Source organism: Fonsecaea monophora, assembly GCF_001642475.1.
Source record: "Fonsecaea monophora strain CBS 269.37 chromosome Unknown Scaff13, whole genome shotgun sequence".
Classification (NCBI taxonomy): domain Eukaryota; kingdom Fungi; phylum Ascomycota; class Eurotiomycetes; order Chaetothyriales; family Herpotrichiellaceae; genus Fonsecaea; species Fonsecaea monophora.
The window spans coordinates 101,008-118,084 of NW_019173944.1; the positions used below are offsets into that span (position 1 = coordinate 101,008).

General features: G+C 52.9%; 7 protein-coding genes across 7 annotated transcripts; 2 read left to right on the forward strand and 5 right to left on the reverse strand.

The window, feature by feature from the left end:
* Nucleotides 1-48: 48 nt before the first annotated feature.
* On the reverse strand, nt 49-2,322 carry AYO21_02805 (hypothetical protein; the record flags this gene model as incomplete). Its single annotated transcript, XM_022652781.1, has 3 exons — nt 49-666; nt 1,481-1,794; nt 1,854-2,322. 3 exons carry the CDS (start codon nt 2,320-2,322, stop codon nt 49-51), a joined length of 1,401 nt encoding a protein of 466 aa, XP_022514806.1.
* A 1,354-nt stretch (nt 2,323-3,676) lies between these two features.
* On the forward strand, nt 3,677-4,267 carry AYO21_02806 (hypothetical protein; the record flags this gene model as incomplete). The annotated part of the gene is made up of 1 exon (XM_022652782.1): nt 3,677-4,267. One exon carries the CDS (start codon nt 3,677-3,679, stop codon nt 4,265-4,267), a length of 591 nt encoding a protein of 196 aa, XP_022514807.1.
* A 567-nt stretch (nt 4,268-4,834) lies between these two features.
* AYO21_02807 (hypothetical protein) lies at nt 4,835-5,752 on the reverse strand (the record flags this gene model as incomplete). Its single annotated transcript, XM_022652783.1, has 1 exon — nt 4,835-5,752. The coding sequence occupies one exon, from the start codon at nt 5,750-5,752 to the stop codon at nt 4,835-4,837; it is 918 nt and encodes a 305-aa protein (XP_022514808.1).
* Nucleotides 5,753-7,798: 2,046 nt separating this feature from the next.
* On the reverse strand, nt 7,799-9,544 carry AYO21_02808 (hypothetical protein; the record flags this gene model as incomplete). Its single annotated transcript, XM_022652784.1, has 1 exon — nt 7,799-9,544. One exon carries the CDS (start codon nt 9,542-9,544, stop codon nt 7,799-7,801), a length of 1,746 nt encoding a protein of 581 aa, XP_022514809.1.
* A 2,422-nt stretch (nt 9,545-11,966) lies between these two features.
* AYO21_02809 (hypothetical protein) lies at nt 11,967-12,857 on the forward strand (the record flags this gene model as incomplete). Its single annotated transcript, XM_022652785.1, has 1 exon — nt 11,967-12,857. The coding sequence occupies one exon, from the start codon at nt 11,967-11,969 to the stop codon at nt 12,855-12,857; it is 891 nt and encodes a 296-aa protein (XP_022514810.1).
* A 280-nt stretch (nt 12,858-13,137) lies between these two features.
* AYO21_02810 (hypothetical protein) lies at nt 13,138-15,478 on the reverse strand (the record flags this gene model as incomplete). The annotated part of the gene is made up of 3 exons (XM_022652786.1): nt 13,138-14,996; nt 15,060-15,202; nt 15,261-15,478. 3 exons carry the CDS (start codon nt 15,476-15,478, stop codon nt 13,138-13,140), a joined length of 2,220 nt encoding a protein of 739 aa, XP_022514811.1.
* An 801-nt stretch (nt 15,479-16,279) lies between these two features.
* AYO21_02811 (hypothetical protein) lies at nt 16,280-17,043 on the reverse strand (the record flags this gene model as incomplete). Its single annotated transcript, XM_022652787.1, has 3 exons — nt 16,280-16,504; nt 16,563-16,855; nt 16,914-17,043. The coding sequence occupies 3 exons, from the start codon at nt 17,041-17,043 to the stop codon at nt 16,280-16,282; spliced, it is 648 nt and encodes a 215-aa protein (XP_022514812.1).
* Nucleotides 17,044-17,077: the final 34 nt, after the last annotated feature.

Genomic DNA, 17,077 nt, shown 5'->3' on the forward strand with positions numbered 1-17,077 from the left:
CATCGACATTGCACAGCTGCTGGATCTTTGTTCTTCTTCCCCTGTTCATCACCGTAAAAGCAATAGCCCCGTCCTCTTCCCTTCTCTTCTGCGTCCTACGCCTTCCATGCCGACAGCAGAAATCCCGTTCCTCGGCGCATCGGCCACCAGCGCATTCAACCCCAGATCTCTCCACATGGGATCTCTCGTAGCGCCCGCCTGGCTGGCTTCACCCGTCGTCGCACCGTCTGCGCCCACCGCTCCACTGCCCGCGCCCATGCCGACCGCCGCGACCGCAGCTGCCGCAGAGCCCGGGACGATGGCGGCGGAGACCAAGTTCTGGTTCAGGGCGCGGTTAATGCCAAAGGCGGCGTGCATGTCCGGGACCACGTCGTCCTCGTCTTCTGGGTTGATGGGCATGAGGTGCGGGGGCAGCGTGATCTCCTCGAACGGGAGGTAGTGGCCCGGCAGGGCGGTCATGCCGCTGCCGTCTCCGATATTGCCTGACATGGGGAGCGCGTTGTTGCCCCCTCCTGGTCCCCCTCCGCCTGACGATCCCTGGTTCTGCGCCATGAGCGGCGTGGATAGCGCAAACACCGTCGACGCCGGCGGGCGGCAGAACTCTTCGAACACGTCGGCGAGCCGCGAGGCGCGGAGGTGTACGTACGTTGCGGAGGAGTCGCGTGACTACAAAGCAAGTTTCAGATGAATGTTAGCAGGCCGGACTCCTTCTTTGGACCGAAGTCAAGGTTGGGCAGGGGCGAGTGAGGCGAATTCAGGGGAGACGGGGACGAACCATGACGCTGTTGCCTTGTTAAATGACCAATAATTGAAGCGTAAGAGAAGACTAGATTGTGAAGTGAAGAATGGAAGATGGGATGGCAGAAGACGGGCAAACGATTCTTGGAGACGTTTGGGCAAAATGGCTGCGCACGAGTAAACAAAAGCGTGGGGCAGGCGCAAGTCTAATTAATTAATACCTGGACCCTAATTGATTGATGGGCGTAACAGGCAGACAGGCTAGTGGTTGCTAAACTTGACCCCTCCACCGACAGCCTCGCTCAGCCTTGCTACTTAGCACATAGGACTGGTCGGCATTATGGTTGCCATTCGAAGTGCAGTAGCATTCGAGAGTTAGAAAACAATAGGTTCGATTGATTCTGAGGACTCTGCCTGCCTTGATCATTCAGACCTCCCCGTGAGTCTGGTTTCCCACCACATGCGCGTTGCCCAGTCATGAAGCATAATCAGGATTCATAAGTCATTCGCAGTATCCGCGAGACTCCGTGAGTGTACAAGCGCAACTGTAGACCACCCCGAGATATTTCCACATGCCGGACCCTCCCGTCCACGTCGAGCGATCGCTATGTATGTACAATTTCAAAGTTCGCTCCTGGGCTGGTCGCACATCGCAATGTCATAATGGTGCTGCCAATTACAGACAATCTGGTTCCGGTTCGCGTTGGTGTCGAACGTGGCACTCCTGATGCACCCTGCGTACGAACTCGGCACTCTCTGCCGGGTACGCGGCGATCATCTCCTTGGCCCATCCCGTGCGGCGGTACTCTTCGAGCGGCCACACGCAGCCATAGCCTTCTTCGTAGTCGCCATGGTCGATTAGGCTGTCCAGATAGTCGGCTATCTCCACGCGGGCCTGGCTCTCGGCCACGATCTCATGGTCAAAAAGCGATTTCCGCGGGGATTTGCTGGTGTCGTTGCCCCTCCGAGGGCTGCCGTCGCCGTTTCCGTGTCTGGCGACGAGCTTGAGCACCGAGTATGGAGCCTTGACTAGAGCATGGATGACGTTGGTTATTCCTGCAACACTGATGTGTAAGCGGTGAGAGAAGCTCGAGGTAACAACAGCTGTGACGTACTCTTATCATTTCCGTTTTGATCTCCGGATTTGGCGGCATCGTCCGTGGCGACTTTCAACGTGTCTATCGCGTCCGACAGCTCCGTTGAATCCACCGCCACTGGCTCGGCAGGAGTATCGGCCAGGTCGTCGCTTGTTTCATCGGAGTTGGAGTCGCTGTCACTACCATCCCCATCTATGTCTGGTATATTATCTGGATATACCTTGACAGGCGCTTTCTGCTTGGGTGCCTTGGTTTTGGGCTTCACGGCTATGTTGATGTCGGACTCTGATTCAGACGGTTGCTGAGGAGGTGGCCATGTCCCGCAGTGCAAGAACTCTGGAGGCCATTCCTCTCCTACCTTTGGTGTAATGGTTGGTAGTTGTGCAGATTCAGGCACGAGACCATCGGCATGCTTTCGACAATGATGGTGCTTGCATCCAGCATGGATCATCTTCCCAATTGATCTTACATCGACTGTAGTGTCCATCTTGAAGTCGACACTTGACCTCTGAGACTATGATTTGGCAATTTAGAGCAGTGGCCTCTCGAGAATGTGTTGACTTGGGCTGGAATAACAGCAGACTAAAAAGTAAAGTGCTTTTGGCGTAAACAGTGTACGTTGGGCAGCTCGGTTGAATGTCGACTAGCAAACGAGTAGAAGTAGTGGGATCATGTGCGATCTAGGCCATTAAAAGCACCGTGCGAAGAAAAGTCCACGGCTCTGAGGTTGTTGGAAAGATGCCCTACTTGTAGGTCGCGTGATCTTCACGATAATGTGGTAAAAGGCCAAGTGTAAGCCAAGTACAAATCAACGCAGGACACCAGTGCGGGTGGCTGGAGGACATGACCCCGAGACAACAGCCCAAGGACATGATTTCGGGTGCTGTGAAGGGGCAATGCACCCATTACTTGTACAAGTTAACGTGTGGACAGTGGCACCACGTACGATCCTTGGTATGCTGTCAAGAAAAAAGCAATGGGGGCGTCTTATTGGAAATTCGAGAGGAAGTGGTTCGATTATGGCGCGACTTTTGTGCTTTGCCATATTGCACCTTTCCTATAACATACTAGCCTCCCTAAAACAGACTAGTGATCCCCGCAGTTCGGTCCACAGCTTCCGCCAACTTCCTCGCGGCTTGTGCCTCATCACGACTTACTCACCTCCGAATTGGTTACTTTGAGAGATTTTCAGTACAAGAAAAAGCTCCTGTCGATCCGGAGTATGAATTCCATTTTCTTTCTTCCCATCTCCCATTCTACACCTTTGGAATATGGTTACTCTGAATGGCCATGGTGACTTGGAGAAATTCCACCCGCAATACCCGCCCCAAAAAGCATTTGATCTTGAGACAAGGCTGTGTGGTGTTATGCCGGTATGGTCGAACAGTGCTCAGCCACGGCTCTTCTCCAACACCTCATACCATCATCGCCTTACCCGTCTACCAAGTACCTTTTCAAGTACTTGCCGCGCTGTGAGAGGTCATTGCACGATGTCTGATAAGTCACTTCTCGCCAAAGCGGGAATACTTCGCCTAATGCAAACCCTGCTTCAAGGATCCTCTGGTTAAATCCCAATACTCTGATTCCCCATGTTTTAGATCTCCCATTCTCTAGCTCACATGCTGAAAAAGGTCAGGTCAGTGCTTGTCAGCAGATCAGCTTATGCATATCACGCAGCTTGTTTTATCGTACTTGCATATAAAGTTGTGTTGTGCCCAGACACCATGTCCATACTCTACCCATACACAATACATTCCACAAGATTTACCCACACAGTCCAGCTCTACACTGAGAATACCTTCAGTGACCACTTCGTTAACAAGCCTCGCCAATCGTTCGCAATGAAACCAACCATCGTTCTCGCCGCGGCAGGCACCCTTCTCGGTCTCACGATGGCCGCGCCCATCGAAACCTCCGAAACCAGCGATATTGAGCCCCGCGACGCGGCGGTCTATGACCTCGCCATCGGGGGTGGTCGCTTCAACATGAACGACCTCCAGTCCTACAGCCTGTTCTACGCCAACAGCTCCGCCTACATTGGCCAGATCAAGTACCAGTCCTACTCGGAGCCGCTGATCGTCTCTGGCGGCCGGAACGGCGTCGACACCCTCACCTTCCAGTCCATCCACGCCAGCCCGACCGGCTGGCAGCAGATGTACGTGGTGCCGCGACAGTCGCAGCCCGTGGGCTTCAGCACGCCGCACGGCTCGCCACCCGCGGGCGTCCGCACCAACGAGTTCAGCTTCAACTGGAACGGCGCGCTGCAGAACCACGGCCGCAACTTCTTCTACGCGTGCGAGGACAATGCGGGCGCCCTCGCCGCCATCCACAGCTGGCAGATCTGGTGGATTGCAGACGCCTTCCCGAGGAACTACACGTGTAGGGGTCCCCTGCACATCCACATCGCCGACGGCTGTGCCAGGGGCTTGTAGGGGTAATACAACACCCCGAACTCTCGACCAACTCGGAACCTCCCTACACTGGGAAACCATGTAATTGTACACCATCATTCATCTGCATTGGATTTGGAGATATTACTTGTACCAACGCACGGGCGGGTGGGATTGGTTTATGAACATGCATGGTGGCGTTGATTTTTTTGGGCGATTGAAGTCTGTTGGATAGCCATTTAATCACATTTGACATTTGACATTGACATTGCTACATCTCTATCCCCGTTTGGTAGAGTAGCGCTATGCTGTTTGCAAGACTGCTAGATTCTTACTCTGATGTTTTGATAGTTGAATACTTGTACGAATTAGTCCATCGCTAAGCGACAGTGTGACTGCTGAATTCTGTCAATTTCTCGAGTGGAACAAGGACTACAATTTGTAGCGGGTAAAAACAACTGGGCTGGGGAAATGATGCTCAATTGACGTGCGGGAGTAAATTGCTTGCTCTGTGGCCGCTGCTCTTCAAGGACAATCCCCAGCGAATCCCCGGACTAGACCATGCAAGCGACCCAAGGCCAGCAGCAAGCCTGCCTGCTCTACTCAAAGCTACCCTCTCCAATCATATTCCTCTTCAAAGCCCAATAGTCGCCGAAGTTTCTCGTTGGTAATGGGGGCTTCTTTCCCCGCCACTACTCTCGTATGCGGAACGGTCGGATACCAACGCTTCAGGAGTCGGCCTGCATCGTCGGTGAAGTTGGTGATGGTGTCGTTGACGGCGTTGAAGATTTGAAAGCCGAGACCGGACGTCACAAGCCCGCGGTGGCACATTTGGCCCAGATCTCTCGCGTCAGTATAGGACCAGCCATGTTGAAACCACTTCTCCGGCTCCTGGACGTAGCCCTCGAACATATCGCTATCGTATCCGTCCGGTTCAAACACCCTCCCTATTCTCAGGCAGTAGATATCCGTGCCAAATTTCGTAGCGTAGGCCCTCGCAATCCGTTCGCCGCACAATTTCGACAGCGCATAGGGGTCCGTTGGATTGCAGTCCGCCTCCTCTGTGACGGGAAATGAAGCATACTCCAAATTACCTTGGCCAAATGACACGCCATAGACGGCGATACTGCTCGCAATGATGATCTTCTTGATCCCCAGCTTACAAGCCGCTTCAACCACATTGTGGGTGCCCATAGTATTTATCCGAAATGTCTCCCCGTCAGAGACAATCATCGGCTTATTGATCCCAGCAAAGTGGATCACCGCGTCAGGAGGTCGAGGTGCTTCTGCGGGGAACGGCTCGCCCAGTTTCATGTGCGTGACGAGGCTGCTAAATACCTGGCCGCTGTCGGTGAGGTCGCATTTTGTGGTGTGGACATCCTGCAGCTCGGGGAAGTCCTTGGACGAAGATCCAAGGTCGACGAGATCAAGGTTGATGACTTGGTGGCCATACCGAAGGAGCTCTTTGATCACATGCCGACCTACTTTGCCCGAGCCACCCGTGAACGCGACTCTGAGGCCTGGCATGATAATTGCGCTGATGTAGCGGGTTTATAGGGCTACGTCCGTTTTGGTTTTGAAGTTCAAAGATCTTGAAACGTGTATCACTCGACTCATGTGATGGACGTCGGTTGACTTGGGATGAGCATGTCTCTCCATAGGTCCTAATTAATGCCGAGCTGTCAGGTAGAGAGTCATCTACGCTGGAGAAACAGGGCCAATGAACAGGTACGATCCATTTTGGTCGCCAAATACGGACGAATCGCACAGGGAAATGCTGCAGTCAGTGCGGAGGTGCAATAGCGTCAAGATTGACTGGCATACTTGTATGTTCTCTTGGAGGGGCTCGCTCTCTAGCCACAGTCGTTAACTCAACAACGCCTGGGGGCTCCTCTAATAGACAAGAAGATGTTAGTAGTAGGCGGCACAATGTGATCAAAGATATACCTTGATGGCTTTGGGATGGCCTGTCGATATCTAGTGTTGGGCAAGAAGCAATGCTGTCCATTGACCAATCAGCATGAATCTCGACATTTCATTTCACGTGACCAAAATTATCTTGGCGTTGTGGAACCCACATTCTGAATTGCGATCGAGAACTTTACAACTTCCACATTCGCAGGGTACTTGTAATACGCCAAACCACCAGTTGCAGCCAGCTTGAACGGTATGTCTCCCTGCACTCGAATTAATTCAGGCACTACGATCATCGCACGGTCGATGAGATTGATCACCCCTGCCTCGAGCTCTGTGCACCTGCGAGAGAAGTTCTGACAATTTTCTCGTCCAGAAGCCCCGACGAAACAGTCCCTTCTTCGACGCTCCACGAAAAGAAAACCGCAACCATGTCTCACGAAAGCGTCTGGTACTCCCGACCCCGAACCTTCGGCAAGGGTGCTCGCGGCTGGTACGTGTCTTCCACTCATTCTACATCCCCAACAAGAAGATTTGTGCGGTTCGGTGTCTTTTGAGAAGAGGTGGATTTGGGAGCTGGATTCGATGTGCCTTTTTGCGGTTAAATCAATGACATTATCCCTCGGAAGATGTTGGAATGCCAAACGAGGAGGAGCCCAGTTTACGAACGATGCCCTCCCAGCTCAATGCGACCAATAACCCCCGCTCGAGGAGCTGTAAAGAGAACTGCTATACACAAGAGAAGGTGATGTGCTGACTTTTCCGTGTTCCACAGCCGCGTCTGCACCCACAAAGCCGGTCTGATCCGCAAATACGGCCTCAACATCTGCCGTCAATGCTTCCGGGAAAAGAGCCAGGATATCGGTTTCATCAAGGTACGTTACAAACATGCGGAGGAGGACTACGAGTCGTCCTGCGACAACGAATCCTCCGGAACGTTTGGCTGACATGGGAAACTCTCCACGAACAGCACCGGTAAATCCTTCGTCAACGACAGCGGAATGTATTGACTGGATTGAAATCAATCAATATGACGGACCTCAACGAACGGAATGGGGTTCGGTGAATACTTGCAACATGGTGGGAGAGCACAGTGGGTGGTTGGAGAGCAGGAGTCAGAGGTGACGAACATGCTGGAACGAGGACCGTGTCCTCACGCAAAAGTGCGGAATGGATGAGAATCTTCTAGCTGGACCGATAAAAAGAAAAGGCAACGACAAGTGGTTTTTTGTGTGCCCCTCAACGGAGTCATGACTATGGCTTTCTTTTTCGTTGTGGGATTCTGCGGAAAGACGAGGCTACATACATACGTATGTAGTAGCCGTAGGCGCTAGACGGTGGAAAACAGACTCGTGTATGTCAATTCTCTGCCAACTTCTTTCTCTTTGCCGTCCATTGTCATGACCTTTCCTATTGGTGATTCTTGCCATAATTCCCGTCGTTGGATCGAGGTGTTTATGATGCCACCAATCGCCAAGTTTGGGCTTAGATACATTGCTGGATTCTTGATACTAGAGACATCACATTCATCCGATGCCGCGCTATTTGAAGGACAGGACTAGTCTGAGTCTTGAGGACCGTCATGCTCTCATTACCAAGTGTTTCATCGTATTCACACAGAAACCCTGAAAAGGGAGAAGAAATCTTCCTCCGCACCCATTAAGCCAGCGTTTGGTCGTCCCCATGCACACCGTTCACCACCGGCACAGCCTGAGGCGGCAGACTGCCCAGTTCACACACCACAAGATCCAGAAATTCCGCCGGTGTTACATCGTACATAAGATTCAGTAGGAACAGATTTGGTTGATCCCTCCAATCCTCCAACCCCCTAGTATTCGACGAGCCGCTCTTCTCATCCCCATCGTCTTCATCCTTCTTGTCCTTTTGCTGATTCGACTTCTTATTGGCGCCTTTTCCTGCAACACTGGCCTCTGTAGCTGGCTTGGTTGACGACAAGACCTCCGCTTCGGCACTTTCCACCAAAGCATCTGGCTCGCCCAATTCATTCATAATGATACTGTCGAGCGCAGCCTTCGCTGTAAATTTGACAGTCTCGCACAAGACAATAACAGGGACGTTCCGGCTTTTATTCTTGGTCGATTCCTTTGCCATCATAGCAACGATGGCGGAACCCACCCGAGAGAGCAGCTTGCCGTTGCCTAGCATCGCGGAGGCCCCCAGGAAGCATTTAGTGACAGATTGAGATCGATTGTCAAGCACATCTGCTAGGCCAGATAGGAGAGTATAGTGGACCTGGAGACCTGCACGTATGAGGCTTTGGGCATGATTTTTGCCTTCAAACATAGGTCTCGAGTCGACGACAATGATGTGAAAGTTCTTTCCCTGCTGATGCGCGGTGAGGAGTGTTTTCTCAACGATACTGCTCTTCCCGTATGTCAAAATCACATCTCCGTCTTGAATCCGCGAACTGGCTTCTCGGGCAATCACCTCATCGGCTAGCGTGATCCTCTCGCGGATGAACAAGTCGATGGCACGACATATACTTTGTTTCGCTTCGCTATCGGTGGCCTCAACCGGTTGCGTGGAGATCAAGTTCTTCAGCCATCGGATGCTGTTCCCCTGGCTCATGCTCAATGGACGCGCATTGCGTAGATATGCAATCTGGTGATTGAGATGGGTGAGTAGATGTCGAGAGAGCGCCACACCTGCAGGAGTGGTATATGTTTGGATAACCTTTTTGAAAGCAAGAAGAGTCGCTACACAACGTGCATTGCCGCCGCAGATCACAAAGTCACGGAGCTGTAATCCTAGCGATATTACAGCTGGATGTATTTCTCGACCAGCTCCGGACAACGTGGCTTTCTTTTCCTTGGGGTACAGGTGAGAGAACATTGACACGCGTTTGAGGTCCTGACGCTTCTCTTTGTCCGGAACCGTGGAGCCATGAGGCGGTTGTTGCTGTTGTTGGATCGCACCGCGGATAGGTAAAGCCTTGCCTGAGGGTGTCCGTTTATGATGTGGACCCGTGTCACTTTCTCTCTTCGTTGTTGATGGTCGTCTTTGCGTTTCTGACTTTGCTCCTGACGCTGCGGTCTGCCCTTGTGCCTGGGCTACGGCTTGTGCTCCCTTTTCAGCAACCTTTTCTGCTCTTCTTGCCGCCTTTTCCGCCGCCTTCTGTTTTTTCAACTGCGCGCCAGTCAATTTTGCTCCTGCTCCTGCTTCGGCCACGTTTTGTTCTGTGGTAGTTCGAGGTGCACTCTCGGGCCGCGGCTTGGATTTTTTGGAATCTTTAGCCTGGTCATTCCCATTCATCGCCACCGGCTGAGGACTTTGGGTGGCACCATTGAGAGTGGTCTCTCCATTGTTGGCGGGCATGGTAAAAGAGGCTGCCTCTGGATTTAGACTGGTAGCCGCGCTGGTTGCAGCTGACTTTGAATCAACCATTGCCGACAGGCTACTGGGCTACAGACTCTCGGACGGATTTAGAGACTGGTCCCTGGAAGTGCCCAAAAAATAACATTCAGCAGGGAGAGGAGAACAAATGTTATTATGGCTAGTGATGGTGGTGCAACTGAGTCACTCTGGTTTGCGCAGTGGATGCAGTTGGGGCACACAAAATGCGACTCCACCCCCTTCGCTACTCCTGCCACGTGAGTTCCAAACCAGGAGAACCAAATCCAAATAACTATGACAGACTTCACCAACGACGTCGTTCCTTCTGCACAGTTCTTCTGATACTGATGATGATGATGCTGAGAGCGAGCTGCCTTGTATGAGATCACTGAACCACCGGTGTTCCAAATGCTACCTCTTCGGACATGGAGATCAGTCCTGAACATCGGTCCCGGCCAATCAAGTTCGGCTGCAGCCAAGGACGCAGTTACAGCCGCAACCTCGCGTAAGGCTGCGCAAGTCGATCAACCTCATTGACTAGGGCAGGAAAAGGAAATCTTCCGCCGATTAAACGAGCTTCAGAGAAACACTAGATTGAACAACTAGATTCACTGCTCCCAAAGGTCTCAATCTCGCCTCATGCCGTCTATTCAAGCAAAACTCGAGAAGCTCTTCGCTCTTTGCTAGTCCATAACCTGATATGCGCAACCTAGCCTTCACATCGGAAGGGCGGCACTAAGGGCCATTTGCCCTTCACAAGGCTCCCGCAAGGCTTGGTCTCCTGCTGACTACTTCGGAATGGAACAAAACCTTGAACTATGCTTGGTGTCTTTGAAATGACATGCGCGTCGATCCCGAGGCAGTTAACCGCGGTAGCGTACCCTTCTCGTCCCCCAGACCGAGCAAGAGGGGGTTGCCCACGGGCAGGTTCCCCACGACGGGGAAGGGATTTGCTGTCTGCAGCGAAACAACATCATGTGCGCCGAGACCACGACTTACCAATTCTGGGCAGGGTTAATGGTTCGATAAATGCCTAGGTACACTCGTCACCTTCTGCGGTCCACCTCTGACGGTCACTATCGCCATTAATTCTAGCTCCTCTTTTCTTTACGACAGCCCAATGCGACTTTGAGCATCTCTCGGAAATTTCCCGCTCATCTATCGGCCTTTCTATATTGTCCCACTCGATGGCTTCTAACAACAAGGCTCCTACAGATGGCCGATTTGTCCGAACCAAGCCTGTGAAAAAGAGAGCCTCCCAAGCATGTACTCAGTGCCGGAAGCGAAAAGTCCGTTGCGACTATGTGTTGAAGTCACCTGGATCATGTACAAACTGTCGACTAGATGGCATAGTCTGCGAGTTGCCACAGAACAATCGCCGCAGGTAACGTATCATGCTTTCCATAGATTAGAATTCCTAACTAACCTGAGAACAGAGTTGTATATAGCACATCCAGCATGCCTCTGACGGCACCGATAAGTCTTGCTCCGATAGATCCAAATACAGGTCAGATTTCTACAGGCGTCTACCATGACATATTTGGGGACGACGAGAGAAAGTCTCTAGATAGTGGTCACGGAACAGTTTTATCAAGTGGAGTGTCTGTCGAACTCGAATATGCTGCTCAGACCTCGCCAACCGCTTCCCCCAATCATGCCACTGACACAGCCGAAACTCTTCCAAGGTCGCGTCTTCCTCGATTTATCAAATTTCTTCCATCACACCTTGACCAGGACGATTTGCGATACTTACAAGCACGTGGATGCTTCACATTTCTGTCTGCAGATTTATGCAAAACTATCATGCGCAGATACGCAGAGTTCATTCATCCATTGGTCCCGGTCATTGACCTCGAAGAATTCGTTGCCGCTCTTTTTTCGGATGTGGAGAAGAAGATATCTCCACTTCTATATCATGCTGTTATGTGTGCTGGCTTAGCCGCTGTGGATGTACAGACAATCCTTAGCCACGGTTTTGAGTCTAAAGTTGCTGCGAGAAAACAGTGTTACACCAGAGCCAAGGTTCGCATCCCACAATAAGCCCCATTCTGACAGTGGAATCTAATACTGCATTTAGGTCTTATTTGATATGGATGTCGAGACGGACCGTCTGGTGACATGCCAGGCATCCATCCTCCTGAGTAGCTGGGCTAGCTATGAGCACTCTAGGGATCCGTTTTATTGGATGGGCGTTGCGATCAGTGAGGCATGTACTCTGAGGATTGACAAGCCTGGAAGCAATACGAATCTTCCCAAAAAAGACCAAGTATTGCGCCAGAGGATCTGGTGGACTCTAATTCTGAGAGAGTGCGACATCTGCCTGACACTGGGAAAGCCGCCGCGAATATCACTCTACCGCAGCCCCCTACCTCAACACGACATATTCGGGAACACTGCTTCTCTCAGTCACTATTCACATCTACCGGAAACTGGAAAGCTTCGGAGAGATCCGTGGATACAACGGCGACTCGAGATGGCATACATCGAGAAAGCAAAGCTCGCATTGGTTATTTACCAAATTCTCAAACTTTCCTCATCCAATGACGATGTCGCGAGCGGCCAGAAGAGCCGGAACGCAAGAATTTGGCAGCTTGAGTCAGAGCTCAAAGACTGGCGTCTTCAGCTCCCCATGGAACTGACATCATATGATGCGGCTTTGAATTTGTTCGAAGGTGCAGATAGGTCCTTGCAGATGACCATGTCGACATTACTTCTGACACAGCTCATGGCTGTGGTAATGCTACACAGGAGTGAGGCGTCAGCTACCAACTGGCCAAAGTCCTCACAGATCGGGGGCGATTGGTTCGACGATATCGAGGCCCTGGATGCCCAGGGACATACCAGGTCGATCAGGCAAGCTGCCCACGAGATCACCACCATTCACGAGACTTTGCACGAGCAACAGCTGACTGGTTCACTCCCGCCGACTTGCGTGGCTACGATTTGTACCGCTGTGTTTGTCCATCTCCTAGACGCCAGGTCAACCGAAGGGCCTATACGTGAAGCAGCCTTGAAGCACTTGGACACTTGTCTGACCATTCTACCTGAACTTGGACAAGTCAACGAGGCTGCCAACGACATAGCGAGGCTTATTGTGCCTGCTGTTCAAGCAGTCAGAGCCTCGTCTGCGCCGGCGACTAGTAAAGAGAATGCTACGTCGCCAACCCGTCCCACAGGCCTCAACCGCCCACAATACACGAATGGTGCTTCGCTTGACACACCCAGCTTTATGGATGGAGTTATGCCTGATCAAGCGCCGATCATCAACGGTACCCTGAGCCCGTGGGACCTGTTTGGGTCGGCACTTGAATTTGGCGGCCAGGACCCATTCTTTGGGATTGAGGGCATTTTCGACCCTGAATAAACCGTCGAGACGGAGCACTGTCGATGTCCGAAATACAAGATGACAGAATACAACAAATATGGTATGTAGACGAAATTATGTGGTGCATTTCTATCGCCTGGATTATTTAACCTGCTTTTGTTGATCAACCGGAATCCCACCTTTCATCTTTCCCATCTTTTCTCTACTGTTTGTCGACGTAAAGGTCATCAAGTCCGTGTATCAGTCCCGATCCATCCGTGCCTCTCTCTCTACTTCATATCCAACAGCCGCTTCCCCGTCCGGCCAGGAAATCGGTGGCTTAAAAATTCACCATAGGGTCCCACCACGCACGGTTCATGTGGTTCTCGATCTCCTGAAGCGAGAACGTGCCATTCAGCAAGAAGTCATCACTCTGGTCAATGTCCTCGCCTTGCTCTTCTAGCACCGGCAAGTGAGCGTCATCTGGTATCATCTCCGCTGGGACGAGATTCGGTGCTTCTTGTGGGAGGCTCAACGGAGGTCCCATCAACGGGTGACAAGCAGTCGCCGGTGGCGGGTCCTGTGGCGGCGCTGGGTGCACCGTGGACTGATCTGCGTTCGGGTCAGAGGGACGATGTTCGGGCTGACTTGTCGAGATTTGGGTGGACAGATTTATCTTCTGCATCATCTGCGAGGCCAGCCAGAGGGCGAAGCGGGCCGAGGCGAAGGTGCGGCTGAGATGCTGGAGGACCTGGATGCACTCCTCGAGAAGGTGGCGGGACCGGTTCCGCGTCGGCGAGGTGATGCGGCTGGCATCGGCGTGGAGGACGACGCAGGCGGGCAGCAGGACGGCGACGCTCGTGTTGGGCACGCTGTCGATCATGTTGCGGGCGACGACGTCTCGGTACAGCTGCGCCACCTTGCACGCGGCGTCGTAGACCTTGACCATGGCCTTTTTGCGCATCTCTGTCGGGTGCTCCGTGACGGGCGTCCAACATTGCGGTCGGTACAGCGCGCTGGAGATGCCCAAATACACACTGGCCACCACGGTGCTGTGCAGGTAGACGAGACGGTCGCTGACGGGTTTCCTCTCTTCGGGTGTCTCCAGGAATGAATACCGTATCTCCACGGGCAGCCCTGCGTACCACGCCTCAAGGTCTCGATCGCGCATTTCCACCTCCAACGCACTGGCCCGCGGCTTGGGGATCAGCTTCGACGTGGCTTCGCGAGTGCCCTTGATCTTCTGCGACGGCTCCTCGTACTGCAATGTCAAAACATCGGCGATGATCTTACAGAGCTCAATCAGCGCGATGTACAGCCGCACCAGGTTCGCGTGGGTGGCTCCCTCGCCGACGGCGCACGCGGTCCCGATCATGTGTTCAAAGTCGGAAAGGGAGGTGCACGCTTCAAAGTCGGCCAGGTCGAGCATCGAGAGCTGGCACTCTTCTTCGCGGATCCTCATCGTCCTCCGCATTCCGGTCGAGACCAGCCGGTCGCGCGTGTAGCAGCTCCACCAGATCCGCTTCCAGAGGCGCTTCTCCTGGACGGTGCCGGCGCCGGCTTGGGGCTCGTAGTTGAGCCCGATGGATCTGGCGTCGGCCACGGCAATCCCGACCCAGTGCCATATGTCCTTGTGGTAGCTGGGTCTCTCGTACCAGTTCGTCATCAGGAGGACACACTGAACGATGGTGACGCGGTCCTCCTCGTAGTCGAGGTCGTAGAGCGTCTTGACCTTTTGGAAATACGCCTTTTGGTACGCGTGTCGGTCTTCGTAGCCCGTGACGTAGGTCATATCGATGAACGTGGTGCCCGCAAACATGACCGCCTGGAGCAACATCAGGCTGATGGGTTCGCTGGGCTCATGTTGGTCGATGGCGCGCAGGAAATCGCGCAGGTCGATGATGGGCGAAAGAGGGTGCACGTACTGGATGTAACACCGAATCAGCTCGTTGCGTTGGATGGTGGCAGGGATCTCAAAGGCTTTCTTTTTCTCGAGGTAGACAAGGTCTTCGTTGGCAATATGGTTGGGCACAGGGCGAAGATACGGCGGGAGGACAATGTTTGGTGCGTCCTCAGACTCGCAAGGCTGGTCTTTTTGAGAGGTTGGGTCCAGGGGGACTGACAGGCTTTTCCACATCATGGATTCGTTGTTTTGTTCGATGCCCATCTCGGGCTCCGGCATCAGCTCATTCACTGAGTCTACAAAGATCGATTAGTGGGGGGAAAAGAGCAGCGAGCGACCTTTGACTCAGGGTATCACACCTCTCTCAGGGGCAGCATCTTGAAGCTCAGGTTCCGGACCGCCTGGCGGCAACGGATCTTCATGCCATTGTGTCGTCGCAGCGGCCTCCGGCGCCAGGAGGTTGGCCGTCGTGACATGAGAGAAGCCATCGCGAAGATGGGATCTGAGACTGGAGCTTAAGCTGAGAGATCCTGGCACCAAAGGGCAAGGCACACACTCACTTGCGACGGTTATTCTTTGGCACCTCGCAGACGTTCCCGTCCAGGCGACAGTTGGTACAAGACGACGGACGGCGGAAGATGTAGTCACAGCGGACTTTGCGGTGGCGGCATTGGATACAAGCCTGTGTGGCTCGTCTCTTGACGGGCTTGGTCGAGATGAACCGGAAGTCGCTGGTGGTTGAGGGCTTGGAGGTTGAGGTCTGACTCGAGGGACCCATGCTCGTCCACAGTACTTGAAAGCGAGTGGCAGGGACTGACTAGAGCAATGGCCTTTGTTCTATGTATAACCATGCAGCGGGGAATCGGTGAGGCTCTTCGCCTGGCAGGATCGACCAAGTATTTTTGTTATTTTTTTGGTCAGACGTTCTCGATCATGGAGTGGGTCAGGAACAAAACTTCCGATTGAGAGCACGGCGTGTTAGCAAGATATGGCACGGGGAAAGCAATGATGGTTTGAGTGGTGTACTACTTGCCTACAGTCCTTGCTGCCAATGCGTCTCCGAAAAAAAGGGAACATGGTATCGAGTGTACCCGCGGCAAGCCAATCACCCCCACTCAACCTCGGTTATGCCGTGGGGGGGGGGGTTTATACTCCACAAAAGTGGGGCCGCAATACTGTGTATACCGAGTATTGTTGTCTTGACTAAGAGGTGATTTGTACTCAGCCGCGACGAGTGGCTTGATCAGTCATAAGATGCGGGTGCTGTTGACCGCATAAGCTATGGCTTCCCGCAAGATACTCGAGTCGACCGGGAAAAGGCAACAATAATGGTGGCAAGGAATTTCACTACTCAGAGCTGTGTCACTGTTAGATATTCATCATCTTTGTCACTAAATATTCGTCATCTCTAACGATTCTCGACATGTCTGGTCAACAGCTCTTCATCTGCGCTGTGGCCATCTCTCTTGCTCTGCGCGTGCATCTGTTTTTTCCGACCGCCTTCACATCTGTCTGTGTCATACTGCCTAACTCCAACTCGTCCATTCCCTCCACTGTGAAGGTGTGCTCGCATCAGAGGCTACCACACGACCACAAACAGACTTGCCAAGAGTACCATCAATGCCGAAGGAGCAAAGATACTCGCCGCCGATGAGCTCGACGCCGAGGTAGAGCTGGGTTCAGCGCTAGAGTTCGTCGCCGGGACTGGACAAGAGCCAAGGGTTGTAACGCTCACGGTTGAGCTGTTCTGACACTGGTCCGAGGGCAACAAAGTGGCATTGTTGGTAAAGGTAATGTCAGCACACTGGCCAGAAAACAATCAGCAGAGGTCGATGGACGGAACAAACGTGGTCACCACCCACATTGTACAGGCCTTCGCCATTATGACCAGCAGTGGCAAACTGGATCGACGCCTGCGTCCCCTCCTGGATTGGAAGGCCAGGCGGTAATGTTAGCTTGGGGAAACAGAGGTTGCCGGGTCCTGTCTCGTTGAGGGGGGCAGAGAACAGCGTGACGTTAAAGTCGGACGAGTTGGCCCCGAAACCGAGATTGATGAAGATGTAGGCGGCGGCGTCGTGGAGAGTGACATTGAGAGAGCCTCCAGTCAGGGGCCACTCTGTGCGAGGCGTCGTTGCATTGTCAGAGATGCCAGCACCTGGAGGGTCGAGAGGTAAGTATAAATCGACTGCTGACAGAATCGAGTCTTCACGTACAAGGGTATATCCTTTGCGAGAAGGGAAGGTCAAAGGAGTCTGCCCGCCACTCCGGATACCAGATTTGGGTGTGAGCAGACACCAGCGAAACGAAGGTCGCAAACGCAAGACAGGAGACAAAATGCTGCATATTGCCAGAATCAAAAGGGTTTCAATCGAGGTTG